The 23,126-nt window shown below is 37.1% G+C and overlaps 1 protein-coding gene across 1 annotated transcript in view; it reads left to right on the top strand.

The window, feature by feature from the left end:
• PSMD1 (proteasome 26S subunit, non-ATPase 1) overlaps window positions 1–22,512 on the top strand; it is a 93,839-nt gene extending 71,327 nt beyond the window's left edge. The window contains exons 19-25 of the mRNA XM_033112209.1: window positions 3,357–3,459; window positions 8,355–8,524; window positions 10,971–11,063; window positions 12,514–12,600; window positions 13,121–13,267; window positions 20,676–20,831; window positions 22,289–22,512. Coding sequence (XP_032968100.1) covers window positions 3,357–3,459; window positions 8,355–8,524; window positions 10,971–11,063; window positions 12,514–12,600; window positions 13,121–13,267; window positions 20,676–20,822 — 747 coding nt within the window. The 3' untranslated portion in view covers window positions 20,823–20,831; window positions 22,289–22,512. The remainder of the gene's footprint in view (window positions 1–3,356; window positions 3,460–8,354; window positions 8,525–10,970; window positions 11,064–12,513; window positions 12,601–13,120; window positions 13,268–20,675; window positions 20,832–22,288) is intronic.
• Window positions 22,513–23,126: the final 614 nt, after the last annotated feature.

The following is a 23,126-nucleotide window of genomic DNA, read 5'->3' as shown; positions in this document are numbered from 1 at the left end:
CTATATTACTGTATTATTACCTTAAGATACAGTAATAATCACTTTAAAAGTGTCGGTGGTAATATAAAGAAAAGGCTGCAAGCAACTACCATGAACAAAATAGTACTGATAAAATTGAGAAGAGAGCTGAAAATATTACTTGGGATATTGATAATGGGAAAGTCATGATAGCACTGACAGGAATACCATGAAAGAAGAATAAAGAATTTTCGTTTTAGGCATGTTGAGTTTGAGATGACATGATAGCAAGTCAGTTGGACATAAGATGAGAGCATAGGAAAAGAATCAGAACTGAAGAAAGAGATTCGGGAACTAGCCACAAAGAAATCATATTAAGTGCTACATATTAAGAGCTATCTCTGTATCTGCAACTCCAAAATCCAGCTCTGAAAGCTCTGAAAACTAAAAGAGATTTGTTTGTTTTTAAGGACTCTTTCAGCTACAAAACCTAAACTGATTGATAATATTTATCCCCTTTAGTGTTAATTTTAATCAGTTTGCTGCTTCAGAAATATTTCCTTGTTTGATTATGAGATATTGCCCCCACACTACACTGGAGTATTGCATAATATATGGCGTATGCGCCCTGTTAACTTTCTAAATTCTGAATTCCAAAGTTCGTCTGGCCTCAAGGATTTCATGGAAGGAATTAGAGACCTATAGTTCAATCATAAGAGCAGATAAAATGTCATAGAAGAGAAAAGACAAAAAAAAAGAAACTCAAACTGATCCCTCATGTGCAGCTACAGTTCTATGTTCAGGAAAAAAAGAAAAAAAAATAGAAAGGATAAGACATAACCAGGTGATGAGTACCAACAGAAATGATTCCAAGAAAGTTTACTTACTTCTCCCCATCCTTAACTTTTCTCTCTGACATTTCAGAGTGCCCCCCCCAACAGTACACAGTATATAGAGTTAAAAAACATGAAATGTTAAAAATGCATGAGTTTGGAGAAGGTAGATTTTAGATGATCATGCAGAACAGAAAACTTCCTCTCATCTGTGCGATTATCATACTATAAAATGGAAAATTAATGTGATTTTCTCCTACGAATTCTACTTGGTCTTATGTGGGGGGCATACTATTCATAACAATGAAATTGGGTCAGAAAATCATGATCCTAGCCATGACCGCCGTTAGTTGTTTGTGACCACAAGCAAGCCAATCGTTTCACCTATTTTACATCAGTTTTCACATTTGTAAAATAGAGGGAGTATACCAGATGATCTCAAAGTTGATTTCCAAATTTAAGATACTATCCTAACCTACTAAAATAATAATTCTTCACAAAGAATAGTGAGAGTTGAGTTACTGCTACATAAGTAATAAAATGTGAAGAAAATTTTTTTAATTATTAAAAACTAGCTTTTTAAAGTAGTATACTTAATATTAATTAGATAAGCCCATAAGGAATACAGTCAGTAATACTGTAATAAATATGCATTACGTAGTTATTGTATGTACCAGGTGAGTACTAGACTTATTGGGGAGGGGACAGTCCCTTTATAAATTATGTAAATGTCTAACCATTATGCTGTATACCCGAAACTAATATAAAATAATATTGAATGTCAACTGTAATTGAAAAATAAATTATTAAAGCTATGCTAAAAAAATTTAGATAAGCCCATTATATGTATTTGCATTGATTTTTTTTTTTTAATCCATCTTTCAATTTCACTGAATGTTTGCCTGTTGTTTTGGGTGCAATTTTATATTTAAATTCTTCCTTCTGATATACATACAGTGCTTTGCCCAACGTTTCTTTTTATAAGTTCTTGAACTATTTCATAAATCTTTAGCACATAAAATTTCCATCCTATATAAGGTAATGTAAGTGTTCTTCTAAAATAAGTTCAGAATCAAAGGAATTTGGCCTGTTGAACCAGAATAAAAGCATCAAACCTTTGGATTTTTAAAACTTGACAGAAATTTTGTGATGATCTAATCATGCTGGGGTTTATAGTTAGAAAAAGTAAGACCTAGAGAAGTAAGTAGCTTACTAATGCTTATATGCTGGGTGGTGGCAGAGTTGGTTCATTGTTTTTCCATCACATTCTGTTGCTGCCTGTGAATAAAACCGAGAACCATGTTTTAAGGAGTATAATTTTACTAGCAGTATTTAGATTGCAGAGCTAATAGGACTGGTAGGATTCTGACTTGGTAAGGTAAGACAGCCATGCTTATTGAACTATAAACTGCCTTTTACATATTACATTATATGAATATTATCTCACATAATCCTTACAATAGCCGTGTTAGGTAGGTACTATGATCCCTATAGAGATGAAGAAACAGACCCAGAGAAGCTAAGTAACTTACCCAAACAGCTTATTAGAGCAGAAGTATTTATAAGCCAGGGTTGTCTGATTCTATATGACTCTGCCCTACATCACAGTGTGGCCCAGCAGACCACGATGAATGAAGAGGGAAGATTCTGAAAGAATATTTAATGCATATAAAGTCATCACATTAGGAAATTCAAATTCATATTTCCTGCTTTGGGCAGATTTGGGGAGCTCCATGATCATGTGCTTCTTTGACAAGCAGACTTCTTCCTGGGTGCCTACCATTTGAAAAGCACTGGTGGGAAAACAGAAGTGGAAGATGTGAAAGAAGCATAAAATAGTTCCCTTATTGTCATTCATACACTTTTAAAGGAATCACAAATATATTAATAACATGTTCTGTAAATATTTTCTAATTGTAAAAGTAATATATATTAATTCTAGAAAATGCAGAAAAGAATAAAGCAAACAAAAATTACCAGTAATCCCATCCTAAGTGAGTCAGCACGTTTCATTTTGGTTTGTTCCTTTGAATAAGAGTAATTATTGTGACATGTCCTCAAAAAATTAATGTGTGTGCATAATGAAAATCTTTATGTGTGAATACACTTAATCCAAAATATACCTCACACGATTTCACTGAAGGGTAGTTTACTTTAAGGTAGACCCAAAGGACCATGCCTGTTAAGAAATCTGTAAGGTTGATGGTAAGCAGAATAGCTGTAATTCACAGTTCAATGAAAGCTTTACTGTTCCCTTGAACTGTTTAAGCCTGCTGACTAACAGTGGTGCCATATGAAATCGAATTCAACATTCCCTTGAGTCTGAATCATCCACTGTGGCATGAGGATTGAAAACAGAACTGGTGCTCCCACACCAGAAAAGTCCTAACACCATGATTTCAACCGTGGAACTGTGTTGCCCTCAACTCTGCTCCATCCGTTTTGGAATGTTGCGAAATTCAGAACTCAAGTTTCATTACCAATTGAGCAAGTTATTTCCTGCTCTAAAATGACACAGCGTATGAATAGAATCAGGCTATATAATTCTTTTTCTTGTTCCTTCAGGTGAATCAGTTCAGACAGCTGTATTCCAAAGTCATCAATGATAAACACGATGATGTCATGGCCAAGTTTGGCGCTATTCTGGCCCAGGGAATATTGGATGCAGGTAAATGATTTTAAGTCTTCCAGATTTATTAATCTATTTAAACTAAATCTAATGAAATAACTATATGACATAGTGGAAATTGAGTCTGGGGTAAATTATTCCTGGAGAAAATTTAGAGACTACAGTTTATAGGAATTAGTAGATTTGTTGAGTGTAGACTGTTAGAGTTTGAACCCCAGTCCCTTTACAGTATACTAGCTATATAATCTGAGAAGTTATTTCCCCTTCTATATGTCTGTTTTTTTGGTCTTATGAAGTCTACCTCATAGTGTTGGAGGATTGAAAATCCATGTGAAGCAATTAGAACAGTGCTTACCGTGTTTCCCTGAAAATAAGACCTAGTTGGACCATCAGCTCTAATGCATCTTTTGGAGCAAAAATTAATATAAGAAAGACCCAGTCTTATTTTAATATAAGACTGGGTATAATAATAATATCATATAATATAATATAATTTAATATAAGACCTGGTATGATATGATATGATATGATATGATATGATATGATATGATATGATATGATAACTGGGTCTTATATTAATTTTTGCTCCAAAAGACGCATTAGAGCTGATGGTCCGGCTAGGTCTTATTTTCGGGGAAACGTGATAGTGCCTGGCACCTAGTAAAGTGCTCAGTGAGTGTTGGCTGGGTTTTTTTTCTTTAATTTTATTAATATATATCAGTTTTAAATAGTTGACATTGGAAATTTTTTGAGGAAGCATTAGGTTTTAGACAAATTCTAGCAACCAAATCATCCTAAAATAAGATACATGGAATATTTGCCTGATAAATGCTTACATAGCACTGTGCTGTCTGGCTCCTGAATTCACACTCTTCACCTCTACGGTGTGGTTCATTTCGAAAGAGGCAGACTGCCCTTCCACGGTAGAATAGTGTGCTTATTAAGTACCTTGGACTTGGGGTTCATTCGACATGTTCCTTAACTGTTGTTATTGGTGACGTTTCAATAGGGTAGAAGAGAACAAGCGTACCTATTTCATTGTACCAGTATGTGATTCCTTTTCTTACTATGCCTTAGCCATGTAGAATATAATGTTTTCTATTAATCTTTGCTAATTTGAAAGGTGAAAAATAGTATCTCATGATTTTCATAGTAGTTCTATTATTAGATGAACATTTTCTGAAATTTATTAGCCGTCTGCATTTTTCACTAAAAACACTGTTAGCCATATTTATGGCAGTCATTCTTTTCTTAGTCAACTAGAAATGTGTGTATATTTATAGTGAAGGAGATAAGGAAAATATTTTTTTTTAAGTTTTGTTTTTATTAAATCTCTTTAGGTTTTATACATGCTGAGTGTTTTTTAATCGTTATCAAGGTTTTCAGTGTCCTTGTTTTATACTTTTAGATAATCTCCCTTATATAGCTTTTTTAAAATCTCTGTCTCCTTTCTAATTTTTTTTTCTTTCTCTTTTTCTCCATTAAATTTGCTAGAGATTTCGCTTTTTGTTTGTTTATATTCTGACGCTACTCTTTTTTTTCTAATTTCTTTATTTCTGCTTGGACCTTTTATTTGCTTTTTCTTTTCTTAGGACGTTGGTGCGCTTTTCTAAGTTTTTGAGGCAAATAATTCTCTTTTAATCCATTTGTCTAGTGGAAATGTTTTTGTTTTGTTTTAATTTTCCAAGAAGTTGAGACTTACATTTTTAGTGTTGGGTACAATTTTTTTTCCTCTTTTAATAGAAAGACAATTTCTTGCAGCTGTGTGTAAATAAGGAAAATATGCCATAGATACTTTAAAGTATAAATATTTCAATTCTCGACGCATCTAAACTGCACAGATTGATATGCCATAGTTCTTCCTCATTCCTTACCACCTTCCAATATTTTTATGTTTCCATTGTCATGGTTTATAACATTTACATTCTCTTGTGAAATCCTAGCTCTCCCAGTTTAGTCTTAGTTATATCTTGAAATGGATTCAGTGTTCACCACCATTTCTGTTATTGCTGCTGCTTTTTCCTGGGTACTGTACTAAGATTTATCACTTAATTGGCTGGATTTTATCAGTCCCTAGTTTATGCCTAGTTTACATTTGGCTTGAGTCTTTCTGGGTTTTGACAAATGCATGATGAAATGTATCTACCATCACAGTATTATACAGAATAGTCTCACTGACCAAAAAATTCTGTGCTTCACCTTTTCTTTTCTCCCTCTCTCCCCACAATCCCCTGGCAACCACTGATCTTTTTACTGTCTCTATAGCTTTATTTTTTCCTTTTCCAGAATGTTATATAGTTGGTATCATATAGTATTGTAGCCTTTACAGATTGGCTACTTTTGATAATTAGTTTTAATGTAAGATTTAGTGACATTTTTCTACTCCACAATCTTTTTTTTCCTTCTAGCTGCCACTTCTTGAAGTTTGTGGGTATAGACTACAACCCTTTACTTGTTGATTTAATAAAATACAGGTTTTTTGCCAGTTTTTACTATAATAGAGTTTTTGTTAGAATTAGGGGAGGATAATTCTCTGTTTTAGCTTTAGAAGTTCAGTCTGTTTTCCCCTCCTTCCTTCCTTCTTGCAGCTCCTCTCACCTTCTACCTCTTTTTTCGCAAGTGTCTATTTGATTTGTCATGGACCAGTCAAGTTTGATGCTTCTGTTAATTTCTCTATTTATGATGGCTTTTGCGTTTGGTATTTTAGTATTTAGCACATAGAAGTCTGTACTGTCATGTTCACTATTACGAGCATAAAAGCACTCTCTTACCCCATTTTCCTTTACTATCCTATCCTCCTATAAAACTATGCTAACTACCTTAGAAAAATGTGTAGTCCTCAGAAGTTAGTGGTAACAGAAAAAATGTGGAGAGGGCCACTTCAAAGGAATGAATGAAGTTATGGGAACTCACTCAATGATTTGGTCTATTCAGGGAAAAAAGCTGAAGATTGAAGTTTGTAAAACTGTGTAAACACTATCAATAGGATAAACTCTCCCTTCTTTTATCGGAAATTTGGACTATTAGAGCAAGAGGCTAGTTTAGTTTCTAAGTTTGAAGAAGATAGGTTTCATTGAAATAAAAGGAAATTTAGCTTCAAAACTTAGATCAAATATCACATTCTTGGCTGTATGTTCCCACTACTACCCAGGTTTATAACTATCAGAGTACTTTTATGCCTTATTTTAATTATTTAATTATCTGTCTTCTCTACTAGTACCCAGGTTTATAACTATCAGAAGTACTTCTATGCCTTATTTTAATTTTTTATTTATCTGTCTTCTGTACTAGACTGGAGGCTCCTTGGGATCTTTTTCAGTATTTTGTTCAAAATTCTCAACATGTAGTAAACATTCAGTGAATGTGGGGTTAGAGTAGAGAAGAGTACAAGCAGACAATAAGTGTATATAACTCATTCCTATTGGAAAAAACAAAATTAAAGTATGCCTGATTTTTTTTCCAGATAAAATCTTAAATATCTGTAGTGGAGTATTCAGAAAATCTAGATTATTTGGTTGGGCAGTAGAACCCTGGTTCTTATAAAAACTTTAAATGCTTTTTGGTTTATTAAAGTTGATACTCACTTCCTGACTCCAAGCAAAACATGAACATGACATCTGTGAGATACTGAGATTAGAGAAGTGAAATGTGAGCAACAGGGATCCAGAATTGGAAATCAAATTATGATGGTGGCTAGGCACAGACTGCCCCATTTTTATGGGCTATGTTGTATAAACTAAAAGATCTGCATCTCAGAGTTCTGAGGTTCGGCCCTGACGCTGTTACCATATAGACCAGAGGCTACAACAAAGCAGCCCCTGGACCAAATCTGACTTAAACATGTGTTTTGTTTTGTCTACCTAGAAAAATTTGCAAACTTTTGTTCAAAATCCAGATTCAAGTCTTCAAGTCTGATTTTTAAAACAAAATTACCTAGTGACCCTAGACCTATGCCCCTAGTAACATGTCCTCTTTAAATAGGACATGAGCTTTCCATTTTGCTTCAATCCCCATTGCTTCCAGCCCAAGTTTTCTCATTCGTTTACCTGACTGCTTCCTAAAGGTATTCAAGTTTGCAACCCCTAATAGCCTCCAAGAACCTCAGCTTAAAAAGGCCCGATCAAGATCCAGCTGTCTAACTAATACTTGGATCTCAGCTCTTGTTGAAACTGTTTCTCTGCACTTCCTGAAGGGGTAGCCTCGGGGATGTGCCAAGAGGTAGCTGTATTCAGCTACCAGGTTCCAAGCCATATACCCTCTCAACAGTCCAAATTTCTGATGAACTAGAATTAGCTCTGATTTCATTGTTTTATATTTTGTGCTTTCTCAGAATAATTTCAGTTGAATCAAAGATTGGAGATTAACATTTTCCTTGTCAGTGGTAGTGCTCTAGTTCAAGTACTCAAGTTCAAGCCCTCATTTTACCAATGGGGAAAAATAACTTTTTTTAGAGGTAAAGTGATTTGTCCAGGGTCACAAGGCTAGTTAATGTTGGAGCTGCCTACGGTTAGACATGACTAAAGCAAAACGAGTAAAACTAAGCAAACAGTATCTACCTTTTGCCTCTTGGCTATTTTTTGCAAATATTTGTATTAAAATTTTACTTTTTATTAGTACATTAAAAGCCTATATATAATAATAGACTAATATTTAATTTAACATACAGTTTTGGCATCCTTCAGGCTTTTTTTTTTTTGAAAAATGCCTTCCTCTATAGAAAGCAGACCTAGATTTACCCTGAGGCCAGTTAAAATACAGTACTTCCGGTTTTGGAGACTCGAGATTGTTTACTGGCTGACTAATTACAGCAACACCATATTAGATTTTATGAACTGTACTCTTACAATAATCAGAAATGTTTCCCTAGTGCAGTACGTAAAAATCCTTATTATTGATTTCCTGGATTCATGTTCATGGTTTCTCTTTTTCTACAGGTGGTCATAATGTCACAATCTCCTTGCAGTCCAGGACTGGGCACACCCATATGCCTTCTGTGGTTGGTGTCCTCGTCTTTACCCAGTTCTGGTTCTGGTTTCCTCTTTCACACTTCCTGTCATTGGCTTATACCCCGACCTGTGTCATTGGCCTTAACAAGGACTTAAAGGTATGTTTGTGAGACCTCCGTTTTATAGTGGATCTTCTTCACCATATTCTATTCACCACCCACTCATGAAGATTTTCATGAAATTTTAAAGATGAGGTGGCATCTCATCAATAAAGTATTTCCCCTTCAAATTAAGTCGTCACCATGTTGAGTGGAATGTGTTGAGATTGTTGAAAATCAAGCCTCCTTACTAACTTTGTAACCTTGGGTAAATCAATTGAGAGAGAATGGTGAGAGAGGGGACAAAGCATAAAAATATGGAAAAGTGGGCCAGCCCGGTGGCTCAAGTGGTTGGAGCACTGTGCTCCTAACGCCGAGGTCGCCGGTTCGGTTCCCACATGGGCCAGTGAGCTGTGCCGTCTATAGCTAAGATTGTAAACAACAACTCTCCCTGGAGCTGCGCTGCCTTGAGCAGCCATGGGCTACCATGTGCTGCCATGAGCGGCCAGTGGCCAGTGTGAGCGGCTGGCAGCCAGCATGAGCGGCTGGCAGCGGGCAAGAGCTGCCGTGAGCTGCTGTGAGTAGCCGACCGACGACTGGCGACCGACTGCCTCAGCCGGGGAAAGCACAAGGCTCATAATACCAGCATGGGTCCGGGAGCTGTGTCCTACACAACTAGACTGAGAAACAACGGCTTGAATGGGAGTGGGGGAGGCAGAGGCAGAAGGGGGGGTGGAAATTCAGTGTACCAAAACATTAGGAAATGGGTCATATAACTAAACGATAAACCATTTAAATATATATACATATATATACATATATATATATATATGAAAAGGCTTTATAGATCACCCTGATGAACTTTATTAATACTAAAAATCTGTGGGAGCTGTGGAATAATTTCATGCAGATAAATAACATAATAAAGTTTGCATTCTAGAAACATCATTCTGCTATCAATGGAAATCCATTACAATGGCATAGCAATAATCTGGGCAAGGAAGAAAGAGGACCTAAATGAAATCTTAATAAGGAATGAAGGTTTAACACAGGGACGTGTTTCAGAGTTATTTGGTGCTAGAATATTTGATGGAAGAAGGATTATTACTAAAGGGAAAAACAAGGATGTCCCTTTGGTAGTGGCAGAAAACAAGACCAACAGCAAGGAGCCAGGGAATCTGACAGGAGGAAACTAGTCGCTTAAGACAAGGACTTAAGGTGATACATCCCCTGTCATCACACCATCCTTTTCTGATGGGGTTTGTGCTTAGGTCTTTCTCAGTCCTACGGCCCAATGATTCATTCACCTTGCTCTTCCATCTTCTCAGAGGCCTTTCTAACCTTAAATAACTCCTACATCTGGTCATCACTGTTGTTAAAATGTTCTGCTAAGCTCTCAGAGTGGAAAAATTTTAGGCTGAAAAAAAATGGTTGATAAAGATTGAGTATTTCATTAAATTGATTCTTTTCAGTATAGCAGTACAGCAAATTATCCTGTCAGTGTTTCAGCATTAAACTACTCACATGTGAAAATACTGAGCAGTTTTATCTCTCAAAACAAGAATTTTTGGTTTCCCAACCCATAACCCTTTTTTTATTTTATTTTATTGGGGAATATTGGGAAACAGTGTGTTTCTCCAGGGCCCATCAGCTCCAAGTCGTTGTCTTCAATCTAGTTGTGGAGGGCACAGCTCACTGGCCCATGTGGGAATCGAACCAGCAACCCTCTTGTTCAGAGCTTACGCTCTAACCAACTGAGCCATCTGGCCGCGCCGCCAACCCCTAACTTTTGATATTGTGGCTAAAAATCCCATATAATCTTTGGGGACATACTCCTCTGGCACACAATTTTATGACCTCTGTTTCTGTTCTTCACAATGAAAGGGATGGAAAGACAAGATTTCTTGTACTAGTATATATGATGCTTATTACCACTCTTTACCAATGCAAACTAGGTAAACAGAAAAATTCAGACTGGAAAACTTTAAACCTGGTTAATAAGTGACGTGAAGCTGACTTTTCCATTAAGCTCATGTTAGAATCTTGTACAGTATGATTATATGGCATAGAAACTGTATACAAACTTATACGGGTTGTTAGTGTCGTACAAGGAAGGAATGTGGACATTAGTTGTGCAGGCTAGATAATCATGTAACACTTTAAAAGGAGGTACAGTTGATCTGATAAGTACCATGAGTGGGACTTAACCCACTGAAGCAGGATGCATGGTCAGTAAAGATGAGATAAAGGGATGCCCGTTCAAAGGCACAGAGCTTCAGGAAAGTATAGGGAACTGTAGGTAGTTCTGTAAAGCACCACAAAACTAACTCACTGAAAGAAGACAGATGCCTGTAAGGGAGGAATGATAACATAAATTGAATAGCACTGTAATTGAACATTTTGCCTGGATTGAAACTTTGCATTTGTATGTTTGTTAATAGTATATGATACTTAAATATTGATTTTTATTATTTTAATGGAGGGGGTAATTCTTTTATGTCTTCAGATGCCGAAAGTTCAGTATAAATCGAACTGTAAACCATCTACATTTGCATATCCTGCCCCTCTGGAAGTACCAAAAGAAAAAGAGAAGGAAAAGGTAGGTTCTTTGTTTCTTTGAGCACTATTTGTACCTATATATAGGAATTGCTTCGTGTTTCACTTAAGTTTGTTTTACATATTTTTATATTTTAAATTAGACACTTTTAAAGTAATACTTTTTATGGTAAAATCTAACATTATACAAGAATATGAAGTAAGAGCCCTCTTTCTCTCCTGGTCATTCAAGTCCCATGTTGCAGGAATCACAATTTGTGAATCCCTTCAAATGTTTTCTCTGCACCTATCAATACTTTTTATACCGCAAATAGAATTATTCTCTACATATTATTCTGCATCTTATTGTTTTCACTTAAACAGTTTGTCTTTAAGTCTTTCAGTGTATATGGATCTTGGTTTTTTCCAAAGCTACAGGGCAGTCCCTTTACGTATATATCATTTTTCTTACCAGTTCCTTATCTGACAGATATTTAAAGTTATTTCTAATTTGTTACAAATGAAACTGGAATAAGAGTCTTTATACACATATATTTGTGCACTAGTACAAATATATCTATAGGTTAGTATCTTAGATGTGGAATTGCTTGATCAAAAGCAATGCACATTATTTATTTTCATAGGTATTAACTAAATTTCCCTTCAAAATGGGTATAACCCATTTATATTCCTACCAACAGTGTGTGAGGACATCCGTTGATATGTGTTAAATCAGACCATGGTGAATTAGAGAGCTGAACTTATCCCTAAAGTTTTCTTAGTAAAATTTCCCTTCATGATACCTTATATTTAGAAAAGTGGTTCTTTTTCTCAAGATAATGTTCCATATTAGCCAGTTGTTGATTATTTGCTGTAAATTTGTGTGTAAGTAGGGATAATTATATAATTGACCTATTTGAGGGTGGTGGATAATGAATATCCTTTGATGACAACATCTTGTTTCATCAGCTGTGTTTCACACTCTCCCCTTTAGGGTCTGAAACAAAGTCAGTTTACACCAATACTGCTCAGCTTTTCAGAGTCCCTGTTTCACCTTTGATTTCAATGAAGCCCATCAAGGAGGATAATTCCAGACTAATCACTCACCCACTGTGTATTTCCAGGGCATCTAGTCCAGTGAGAGTATCTTTACGACCAGGTGTAGAAAAAAATTTTGTTTTCTAGTGTTTTCCCTGTAAAATATAAAAGGGTGCAGCACCCAGATCTCCATCTCAGAAGTTCACGATAGCAAATCTACATCCAATGTAAGCTTCAGCTAAAAAAATAAATAAATAAATAAGAGGTATATTGGACATAAGCTTCACCTGATGACCATAGTAATTACATGAATAAATGTCCTGCTTGCTTTTCCCATTTATTCCTCGATTACTTTGTTCTTTATGATACTTACTGCCAGGAAATAGAATAGTATTGTGGGACTGAGTTCTCTTTGGGCTAGTACATATTTATATAGATGAGGGATTACAATGATTTACACTGTTCATTTCTTTTAGGTTTCCACAGCTGTGTTATCTATTACTGCCAAGGCAAAAAAGAAAGAAAAAGAAAAAGAAAAAAAAGAGGAGGAAAAAATGGAAGTGGTGGGTATAACTTGGTGGTTATGTGGGTTGATTTATCTATCTCTGTCATGGTCTACATTCTTCCTTAGCTGAACATTATCATACCTTGCTCTTGGCTCCCTTTAAATAATTATTCTGTTCCAATCATAGAGACTCATAAAATTTTAATTGGAAGAGACTTAAGAAATTATATTCATTCATGGGAAGAAAAGAACATTTCATCGTACAAATCAGGAAAGAGTTCTTGGAGGAAATAACAACTGAAATGGGTCATTTGCTTAAATAGACCCTTTTTTTCCTGATCTCTGCTGGTGAAAAAACCTTCTCATCCTATTAAACCAAGTTAAATAACCATTCTCAGCCCCAAGCAGAGTAATACTCTCCCTCCTCTGAGTCTGATACTACTTTAATTGTACCTCCATTGTATCTAATCCTAACTACCTTTTCTACCTAATAGTTGCTCGGTAAAATTATCAAACATTATTCAGTGATGTGGAACAGACATGAACATTTTTGGGGCAATTTTTTAAATATTTTCTAGGATGAGGCAGAGAAAAAGGAAGAAAAAGAGAAGAAAAAAGAACCTGAGCCAAACTTCCAGTTATTGGATAACCCAGCCCGAGTTATGCCTGCCCAGCTTAAGGTTCTGACCATGCCAGAGACCTGTAGATACCAGCCTTTCAAACCAGTAAGTGACCTTTTGCCCTTACCTGTATACCCAAGGGATATTAACCCATAGGACAATGGAGTATTGGTAGAAAAGAATAAATCTCCAAAGCATTGGAGAAAGCTCTTTAGTGCTAATAAATCTCTTAGCAAAAGAGAGAACATTTCCTTCCATATAGATATGGGGGAGCTATTCTTTTCTTTATGTAGTGCTTCAAATATCCTTCATCTGCCAGAGGCTTATGCCATAGAAGTTCATAATACAGCATAGTTATGATATAGAGAAATAGGAAAACAGTAGAGAAAATCAAGAAAGCCAAAAGTTAGTTCCTTAAAAAATTAACAAAATTGACAAACTTTTACCTAGATTGAGCAAGATAAAAGGAGAGAAGATAGAGTAAGGGAGGGATGAATAGGTGGAGCACAGGATTTTTAGGGAAGTGAAACTACTCTTTATGATACTATAATAATAGATAAATGTCATTATACATTTGTCCAAACTCATAGAATATATAGCACCAAGAGTGAACCCTAATGTAAACTGTGGACTTCGAGTGATAATGATGTGTCAATGTAGGTTCATCGATTATAGCAAATAATTGCACACTCTGATAGAGGGTGCTAAAAATGTTAGAAGCTATACATGAGTGGGGCCAGGGCTATATGGGAAATCTCTATATTTCCACTCAGTTTTGCTGTGAATCTAAAATTGCTCTAAAAAATAAAGTCTATTTATTAAAAGAAATGAAAGATTTAAAAGAAATTGTATTAGCCCTAGATTGCTGACAAATTAATTTCTCCATGCTTTTATTTCTTCATCTATAAAATGAGAGTTAATGATAATCATTGTTATTATTATATCTATATCTTTATTATAGATATTGTCTATATCGGGCTTATAAAGATAAAATTAGTAATTCATACAAGCATCTAGAGCCATGTCTGGCACAAAATATACAATAAATGTTGGTTATTGTTATAATTATTCTTACTATGTGTGACAAATAAATATGAGTAAGCCTATCTGTATAATCAAAAAGGGGGGGACTTAAATTATTGAAATCAGGAAACAAAGAGGGTCATTACAACCAACCTTACAGAAATAAAAAGGATTATAAGAGAACACTATGGGCGCTGGCCCGGTGGCTCAGGCGGTTAGAGCTCCGTGCTCCTAACTCCGAAGGCTGCCGGTTCGATTCCCACATGGGCCAGTGGGCTCTCAACCACAAGGTTGCCAGTTCAATTCCTCAAGTCCCGCAAGGGATGGTGGGCTCCGCCCCCTGCAACTAAGATTGAACACGGCACCTTGAGCTGAGCTGCTCCCGGATGGCTCAGTTGGTTGGAGCGCATCCTCTCAAACACAAGGTTGCCAGTTTGACTCCTGCAAGGGATGGTGGGCTGCACCCCCTGCAACTAGCAACGGCAACTGGACCTGGAGCTGAGCTGCGCCCTCCACAACTAAGACTGAAAGGACAACAACTTGAAGCTGAATGGCACCCTCCACAACTAAGATTGAAAGGACAACAACTTGACTTGGGAAAAAAAAAAAAAGTCCTGGAAGTACACACTTTATTGTTTACCCAATAAAGTCCTAAAAAAAAGAGAGAACACTATGAATTACTGTATGTCAACAAATTAAGTAATTTAGATGAAATGGACAAATTCCTGGAAAAACACAAACTACTATAACTGACTTGAAGAAATAGAAAATCTGAATAGACCTATAGTAAGTAAAGAGATTGAATTAATAATCAGAAACCTACCCAAGAAAAAGCCCAGAGCCAGATGATTTCACTGGTAAATTCTTTAAAACATTTTAAAAAAATTAATACCAATCCTTTGCAAACTTCTGAAAAATGGAAGAGGAGGGAACACTGCCTGATTCGTTCTGTGAGGCCAGTATTACCCTGATAGTAAAACCAGACAAAGACCTACAAGAAAAGAAAACTACAGATCAATAATCAATGTTCATGGATTGGAAGACTTAATATTATTAAGATAGCAGTACTCTCCAATTTGATCTACAGATTCAACACAATCCTTATCAAAATCCCAGCTGACTTGACAGAAGGTTGATCTTCAAATTCATATGGAAATGCAGGGTACCCAGAATAACCAAAACAGGCTTAAAAAAGAAGAATAAAATTGGAAGAATCACACTTCCCAATTTCAAAACTTACTACAGAGCGACAATAATCAAGACTGTGTGGTATTGGGATAAGTTTACACATTTAGATCAGTGGAATTAAGTTGAGAGTCCAGAGATAAACACATACATTTATAGTCAGTTGATTTTTGACAAGGATACTAAGACCATTCAATGAGGAAAGAATAAATCTTTTCAAGAAATAGTGCTGGGACAACTGGATATTCACCTGCAAGAGAATTAAGTTGGACCCCTACCTCATATCATTTATAAAAATTAACTGAAGGACAACCAGATGGCTCAGTTGGTTAGAGCATGAGCTCTGAACAACAGGGTTGTGGGTTCGATTCCCACCTGGGCCAGTGAGCTGCTCCCTCCGCAACTAGAGTAAAGACAAGGAGCTGCCGCTGAGCTTCCGGAGGGGCAGCTGGATGGCTCAGTTGGTTAGAGCATGAGCTCTTAACAAGTTTGCTGGTTCAATACCTGCATGGGATGGCAGACTGCGCCCCCTGCAACTAAAAATTGAAAACAGCAACTAGACTTGGAGCTGAGCTGCGCCCTCCACAACTAGATTGAAGGACAACAACTTGGAGCTGATGGGTCCTGGGAGAAACACGCTTTTCCCCAATATTCTCCAATAAAATTAAAAAAAAATAAAATTAACTGAAAATGATCAAAGACTTAAATATAAGAACTAAAACTATAAAATCCATAGATGAAAACATACATGTAAATCTTTGTGACCTTGGATTAGGTGATGTTTTCTTATATATGACATCTAAGGCACAAGCAACCAAAGAAACAATAAATTCGACTTTATTTAAAAAACTTTTGTGTTGCAAAAGACACACACTAGCAAGAAAGTTAAAAAGATGATCCACAGAATAGGAGAAAATATTTTCAATCATACATCTGATAAGAGACTTGTATCCTGAATACGTTTAAAAATCTCTTCCAACTCAACAATAAGAAGACAACCTATTTTTAAAATGGGCAACGGATTTTAATAGACATTTCTCCAAAGAATGAATATATACAAGTAGCCAGTAACCCTGTAAAAAGATGTGCCACATCAGTAGTCATTAGGGAAATGTAAATCAAAACCACAAGGAGATACCACATCATACCCTCTAGAATGGTTATAATAAAAAAGAAGGGTGGGCCGGCCTGGTGGCTCAGGCGGTTAGAGCTCCATGCTCCTAACTCTGAAGGCTGCCAGTTCGATTCCCACATGGGCCAGTGGGCTCTCAACCACAAGGTTGCCAGTTCAATTCCTCGACTCCCACAAGGGATGGTGGGCAGTGCCCCCTGCAACTAAGATTGAACACAGCACCTTGAGCTGAGCTGCCGCTGAGCTCCCAAATGGCTCAGTTGGTTGGAGCGCATCCTCTCAAACACAAGGTTGCTGGTTTGACTCCCGCAAGGGATGGCGGGCTGTGCCCCCTGCAACTAGAAAACGGCAACTGGACCTGGAGCTGAGCTGCGCCCTCCACAACTAAGACTGAAAGGACAACAACTTGAAGCTGAACGGCACCCTCCACAACTAAGATTGAAAGGACAACAACTTGATTTGGAAAAAATGTCCTGGAAGTACACACTGTTCCCCAAGAAAGTCCTGTTCCCCTTCCTCCAATAAAATCTTTAAAAAAAAAAAAAAAAAGGGGCAGTAGATTTGTAGGTTAAAGTTAGCAAGTATGTGGAGAAATTGGAATCTTCATAAAGCACTGATGGGAATATAAACTATTTCAGATTCTGTGGAAGCCAGTTGGCAATTCTTCAAAAAGTTAAATGTAGACTTACCATATAACCCAGCAGTTCCACTCCCAAGAGAATGAAAACTGTGTCTACACAAATATGCGCACACTAACGTTCATACCAGCTTTCTATATAATAGCCATAAAGTAGAAAATAACTCAAATGTCCATCAAGTAGTGAATGGATAAACAAGATGTGATACAAGCCAGACACAAAAATGCACATATTGTATGATTCCATTTACATGAAATGTCCAGAAAAGGCACATCCATAGGAACAGAAGTTGCATTAGTGGTTGCCAGGGGCTGGGAGTAGGGGAAATAGAAAGTGACTGCTTATGGTGCAGGGTTTCTTTCAGATTAATGAGTGTGTTCTTGAATTAGATGGTGGAAGTGGTTGGCAGCTTTGTGAATATAGTAAAAACTACTGAATTGTATATTTTAAAAGAATTTGTTATGTGAATTATATCTCAAAGAAAGAAAAAGAAAAGACAAGACTGCCTCTGTGTTTATACAATGAAGAAAGAGGTGCCCTCTCACTCACTCCCATACCTTCAATGGCAGGGTCTTGAGACCCTTCCTCAGACACTGCATTTGAAAAGGCAACTAGTTTTTTTTTGTTTTTTTTTGTTTTTTAATTTTATTTTTTAATTTATTGGGGTGACAATTGTTAGTAAAATTACATAGATTTCAGGTGTGCAATTCTGTATCGCATCATCCATAAATCACACTGTGTGTTCACCACCCAGAGTCAGCTCCCCTTCCATCACCATACATTTGATCCCCCTCACCCTCATCCCCCACCCCCCAACCCCCTTACCCTCTGGTAACCACCAAATTACGTTCCCCAGATTAATTTTCAAACCCGTGGCCATCCTATGGTCACCGACTGCCCTCCAATCCCCTCACCCTCCCCCCCACCCCCTACCCCTCCCGCCCATCTAGCAACCTTTAGTTTTTCCTCTTTGTCTCCAAAACTGTTTCTGATTAGTTCATTCACTTATTCTTTTCTTTAGAATCCGCAAATAAGTGAGATCATATGGTACTTATCTTTCTCTGTCTGACTTATTTCACTTAACATAATGTTCTCTAGGTCCATCCATGTTGTTGCAAATGGTAAGATTTCTTTCTTCTTTATGGCTGCGTAATACTCCATTGTATAAATGTACCACAGTTTCTTAATCCAGTCATCTACCGATGGGCATTTTGGTTGTTTCCATGTCTTAGCTATTGTGTATAGTGCTGCAATAAACATAGGAGTGCATAAAGATTTTTGAATTGAAGTTTTGGATTTCTCCGGATAGATACCTAGGAGTGGAATTACTGGATCATAGGGTAGTTCCATTTTCAGATTTTTGAGATACCTCCATACTGTTTTCCATAGTGGCTGCACCAGTCTGCAATCCCACCAACAGTGCACAAGCGTTCCCTTTTCTCCACATCCGCGCCAGCACTTGTTGTTTGTTGATTTATTGATGATAGCCATTTTGTCTGGGGGGAGGTGGTATCTCATTGTGGTTTTTATTTGCATTTCTCTGATGGTTAGTGAGGTTGAGCATTTCTTCATATGTCTGTTTGCCATCTGTATGTCGAAAAGGCAACTAGTTTTGAAAATGGATACCATTCCTACTGTGCTTCCTGTACATCTTAAAAGATGTCTTAGAGTGTGGAGTGCTTGGCAACAGGAAATGTTCTATTGCCTGTGTCTTCAGTTGTCACTAGCCTTCTCAGAAAACAATGTCATATACGTGTATCTTATCTTCTGTTTAGAGAATATGAACTTTCTCACTAACATGTAAAGCATTAATAAGCCTAAATTATGCAGCTATAAAAAGCTCTTTCCATATGTTGATTATATTGCAGGATTTGAGTTGGATTATTTCATTCCATTTACACATGATATAGTAGTTATAATCTGGAGCCATGTGTTTCCAAAATGTAAGAACTCCTTTTGTAAACATGGGTAATTTCTTCTATTTAGTAGAAAACTCATTTGCATTTGGTCCTTTAGAAGATTCCAGTAAACTAGGCCATGGAGGATTAGGACAGTGGCCATGTATTCTGATTGTTGTTGGGTGAATGTTGGTGGTAAAGGCAGGGTCCATTCATAAAATGGCCCCGCTTCAAGAAAAGCAAACTTTTTAAGGAAAAGAGTTCTAGAGTAATGAGTACAGAGATGTGGCTGTTGAGAGAAGGGAAATCGTTTAGAAATTCATGAAGGTGCACCAGTTTTATAGCGTGGCAGGGCAGAGTTCTGATGCATAAAAAATCAGATTAGATTGAACTGCAGAGATGCTTACACATATGTAAATCATTTAACTAATGTTCTTGTGCTTCTTTTCCTTCCCAGTAATGTGCTTTGGTAGAAATACATTTTTTCCAGATGTGCCCTGCCACTGTTGACTGATTTAATTACAGAGAGCAGCTTTCCATTTCCTTTGACACAGGCAAGCAAACAGAATAAGATTAGCACACCAGAGATGGGTGAACAGTTTGCTGTTTGAATTTACCTTCTGCTAATAAGTTTGGGAGAGGGCTTAATAGAATTGCTATTTCTTCATTGTCTTTCATCACAAGGATTTGTAGATTAAAGTAGAAAACAGTCAGGTATCTGTTGTATTTATGTTATTCTGTCATTCTGAAATTGCTGGAGAAAAATTGGCTTTTCATTTGTAGATTGTCTTTTTTTTTAATTAAAGTTTATTGGGGTGTCAATTGTTAGTAAAGTTACATAGATTTCAGGTGTACAATTCTGTATGACATCATCTATAAACCCCATTGTGTGTTCACCACCCAGAGTCAGTTCTCCTTCCATCACCATATATTTGTTTGTAGATTGTCTTTTGTGTCAAAAATGATGGTTTTCTCACAAATAATAAGGTGTCTATTAGACTAGTGTACTTCTCAAACTTCAGTGTGCGTACAAATCACCTGGATGGCGATCTTGTTAAAATGCAGATTCTGTAGCTCTAAGGTAGGGCCGAGTTTTCTGCATTCTAACAAGCTCCCAGGTGATAATGATTTATTGAGTAGCAAGGTGCGGTACTAGAATGTGGTATTAGAATACCATGTTTGGACAGTAAACATTCTCCTCGCACTCAGACTGAGGCTAGTACTGGAAAATACTCTTCTTAAATAGGATGTTTCATCCAGACAGAGCGCCTGGGTTAAGCTTGCAGATACTCCTTATAGATTCCAGTTTTCTCTGTCCCGTGTAGTACACACTGCCATTGCTTTCCTCATTCAGGTCTCAGACTAACCTGAAGGAATAGAACAGGAAGATCTCAGCCCCTTCTTCCAGTTGAACAGTCTGGTTAAGTCACCAGTGTAGCATCACACAGGCATGAATGCCCAGGCTTCCTGGCTCTCACCTAGTAAAGTGTAGTTCTAGCCCAGTTCTTTGCCTCCAAAACATTCAGGTGGTCTTAAGGTACCATTTACCCATTTAACAAATTTGCACTCTGGATTCTGGAGCAGTCTGGAATGTGAGTGCAGCTTGTGCCTCTTTATTCCCTGCTGTGTGTTGACAGCTGTCCATTGGAGGCATCATCATTCTGAAGGATACCAGTGAAGACATGGAAGAGCTCGTGGAACCTGTGGCAGCCCATGGCCCGAAAATCGAGGAAGAAGAACAAGAGCCAGAACCCCCAGAACCGTTTGAGTACATTGATGATTAAGGCCCAGAGGTGTGTGTGCAGCAAACATTTTACACGGTGGTTTTGTGCAGGCGCATTGTCCCACTTCTTCCCTTTCTTCTGTGCTTAATCCCTCTTTACCTAAACAATATTAAAACTTCCCCCCTTTTTGACCTGTTCTTCCAACTCCTTTTCTTTCTTCATTGGCTCACTATCTATAGTGTACGAACAGTGCAATTCAAAGCAGCTGCTCTGCAGAGTGTGTCCGTAGATCCATGAGGAAGGAGAGAGCTTGCTTCAGAATATGAATCTGCTCAATACTTCTTTTATTGAGAAAGTCCCAAAAGAAGTCGGCTGAACTGCCGACAGTTGGCTCAACAATGGAGTTGATTTGCATTTTGATGTAAGCTCCTAGTTGTGGGTCAGTTACAGTTTGTGGGCCAGCACTGGTCCGTAGACTACAGTTTGAGAAGCACAGTTTGAGAAGAATCTGTTCTTCTCATTGATTCTTCTCTCTCTCCCTTTTCTTTGCCAATACGTTTGGCACTAAAAGCCATAACATTCATTTAGTCAGAGAAGCTATTGAACATCTAATGTATTTTGGGGTCAGTTAGACTATAACACAAAGCTTTATCCAGTTGAAAAAGATTATTATTATGCTACTGTTCTAACAATGTTGAAAGGGGGTCTTTAAATGAAAAAGATTGGAATAATCTAATTTCATGAAATTTTCATTCTTATTTCCCCCATTTTTTTGAACAGTCATCACATATTTGAAGATGCATGTAAAATGTGTAATCAAGATTGTCTAATTCCACCCTAATATAAATAACATTGTCAGACAAATATGAACTTATTGAACTCTCAAGAAAGTAAGAACGGTATCGTTTATTACATTATGACAAAAGAAAATACATGTCAGGTTGCAAATGTCAGGTTACAAATCTAGCACTATGGGTATTATACACTGACTAGCAATTAATGAAAGCTTTTACAGAAATGTCAGGTATGTATTATGGCAGAAACTCTGCCGTTAGTAGGAAAATACTATATTCAAGCCTCTGAGAGACAGTTTAAACCTTGGAGAGGGAGATTTATACTAACTTCACTGCTATCTAAACTTGCCCTTGAACATTCTCTTTCAGCCCTTGATGGTTTCCTAAACTTTATCCAGACAACACCCAGCAGTCAGTATTCCTACCACGAGCACTGGGCCTATGCAGAGCTGCCTCACGTCAGCCGTTCAGCCTTTCACAGCACCGTCCTGAAAACCCCCAATGAGGTCTTTAAGGGTGGCTTAGTTTTCAGAAGGCAATTGGATCCGTGTTGGTTTTCAAAAGGATAAAATACTCAGAACAATAGAAGTTTGAAAACTGTAGTGTAGGCACAAACTGGCATATTAGGACATATAGGCAGGATTAGGGGCTACTTTTAGACTTCAACAGCTAGTAGTCTAAAAGACAACATAAAAATGTTTTGAAAATAAAGAATGACCCTATCTTCCCCAGGGCCTCATCGCTCAGCTGAAGAAGACTGCCCAGGCTCCTTGGAAATGCCTGGGAGGAAACTCGCGTTGACACCTGCTCGTCACTGCATGTATCACTGCATCTGCGCTGACCTGAAGAACCCTGTCCTCACGTCTGGTTGGAGAGAAGATGTATGACTCTTGGTGCGCTCTTTCACAGAACCTGGTTTTCAAATAAATATACTAAAATCTCCAGAGGGACAAGAACTTTTTGTTGGTTTATTTTTCAGCCTGGATTTTAAATAAATGGATCTAGTACCCTTTTCCCCCCACCATGAAATGCCTAAAACCCAAAGAGCTAAATTAATTCTTGCTTGCTAGGATGAGTGGGCAGGACTTTCACATTGATGATAAAGTTAAACTGTTTTATAGATTATTTGAAAAATAATGGAAAAAGTTAAGAAAAGACAAAAAAATTAGCCCTAGTTCATCACTCCAAGAATTCTCAATTTTCTTAATGGTATCAAGCGTGTGGGGTGCCGTTACTTATTGAAGAAGTCCCTCTCTTTAATGATCCAAGGGAAATGGAGTCTGTGTAGTTAGTTCAGCATTTTTAAAATAAGCTTTGCTTATTGTTTCCTGCTTTTGACCTTGTTAAGGACAATAGATATAAATTATTTAGTTTTATTTCGCCATAGAACCTGATAATGTACTTTTTATTTCCTTTCTCTTTTTCTTACTTTTTTTCATAGTATTTTTTATTGAGGTATAATTTAAATGTAGTAAAATGCAGAAATTTGAAGTTATACAATTTGATGAGTTTTGACAACTGCAAGTTTGATTTCTATATTAGACGCTGGGCTTTTGAAATAAGGAGGCTG

The sequence above is a fragment of the Rhinolophus ferrumequinum genome, chromosome 8 (assembly GCF_004115265.2).
Source record: "Rhinolophus ferrumequinum isolate MPI-CBG mRhiFer1 chromosome 8, mRhiFer1_v1.p, whole genome shotgun sequence".
Lineage (NCBI taxonomy): Eukaryota > Metazoa > Chordata > Mammalia > Chiroptera > Rhinolophidae > Rhinolophus > Rhinolophus ferrumequinum.
This window is presented reverse-complemented; position numbering and strand designations above follow the sequence as displayed.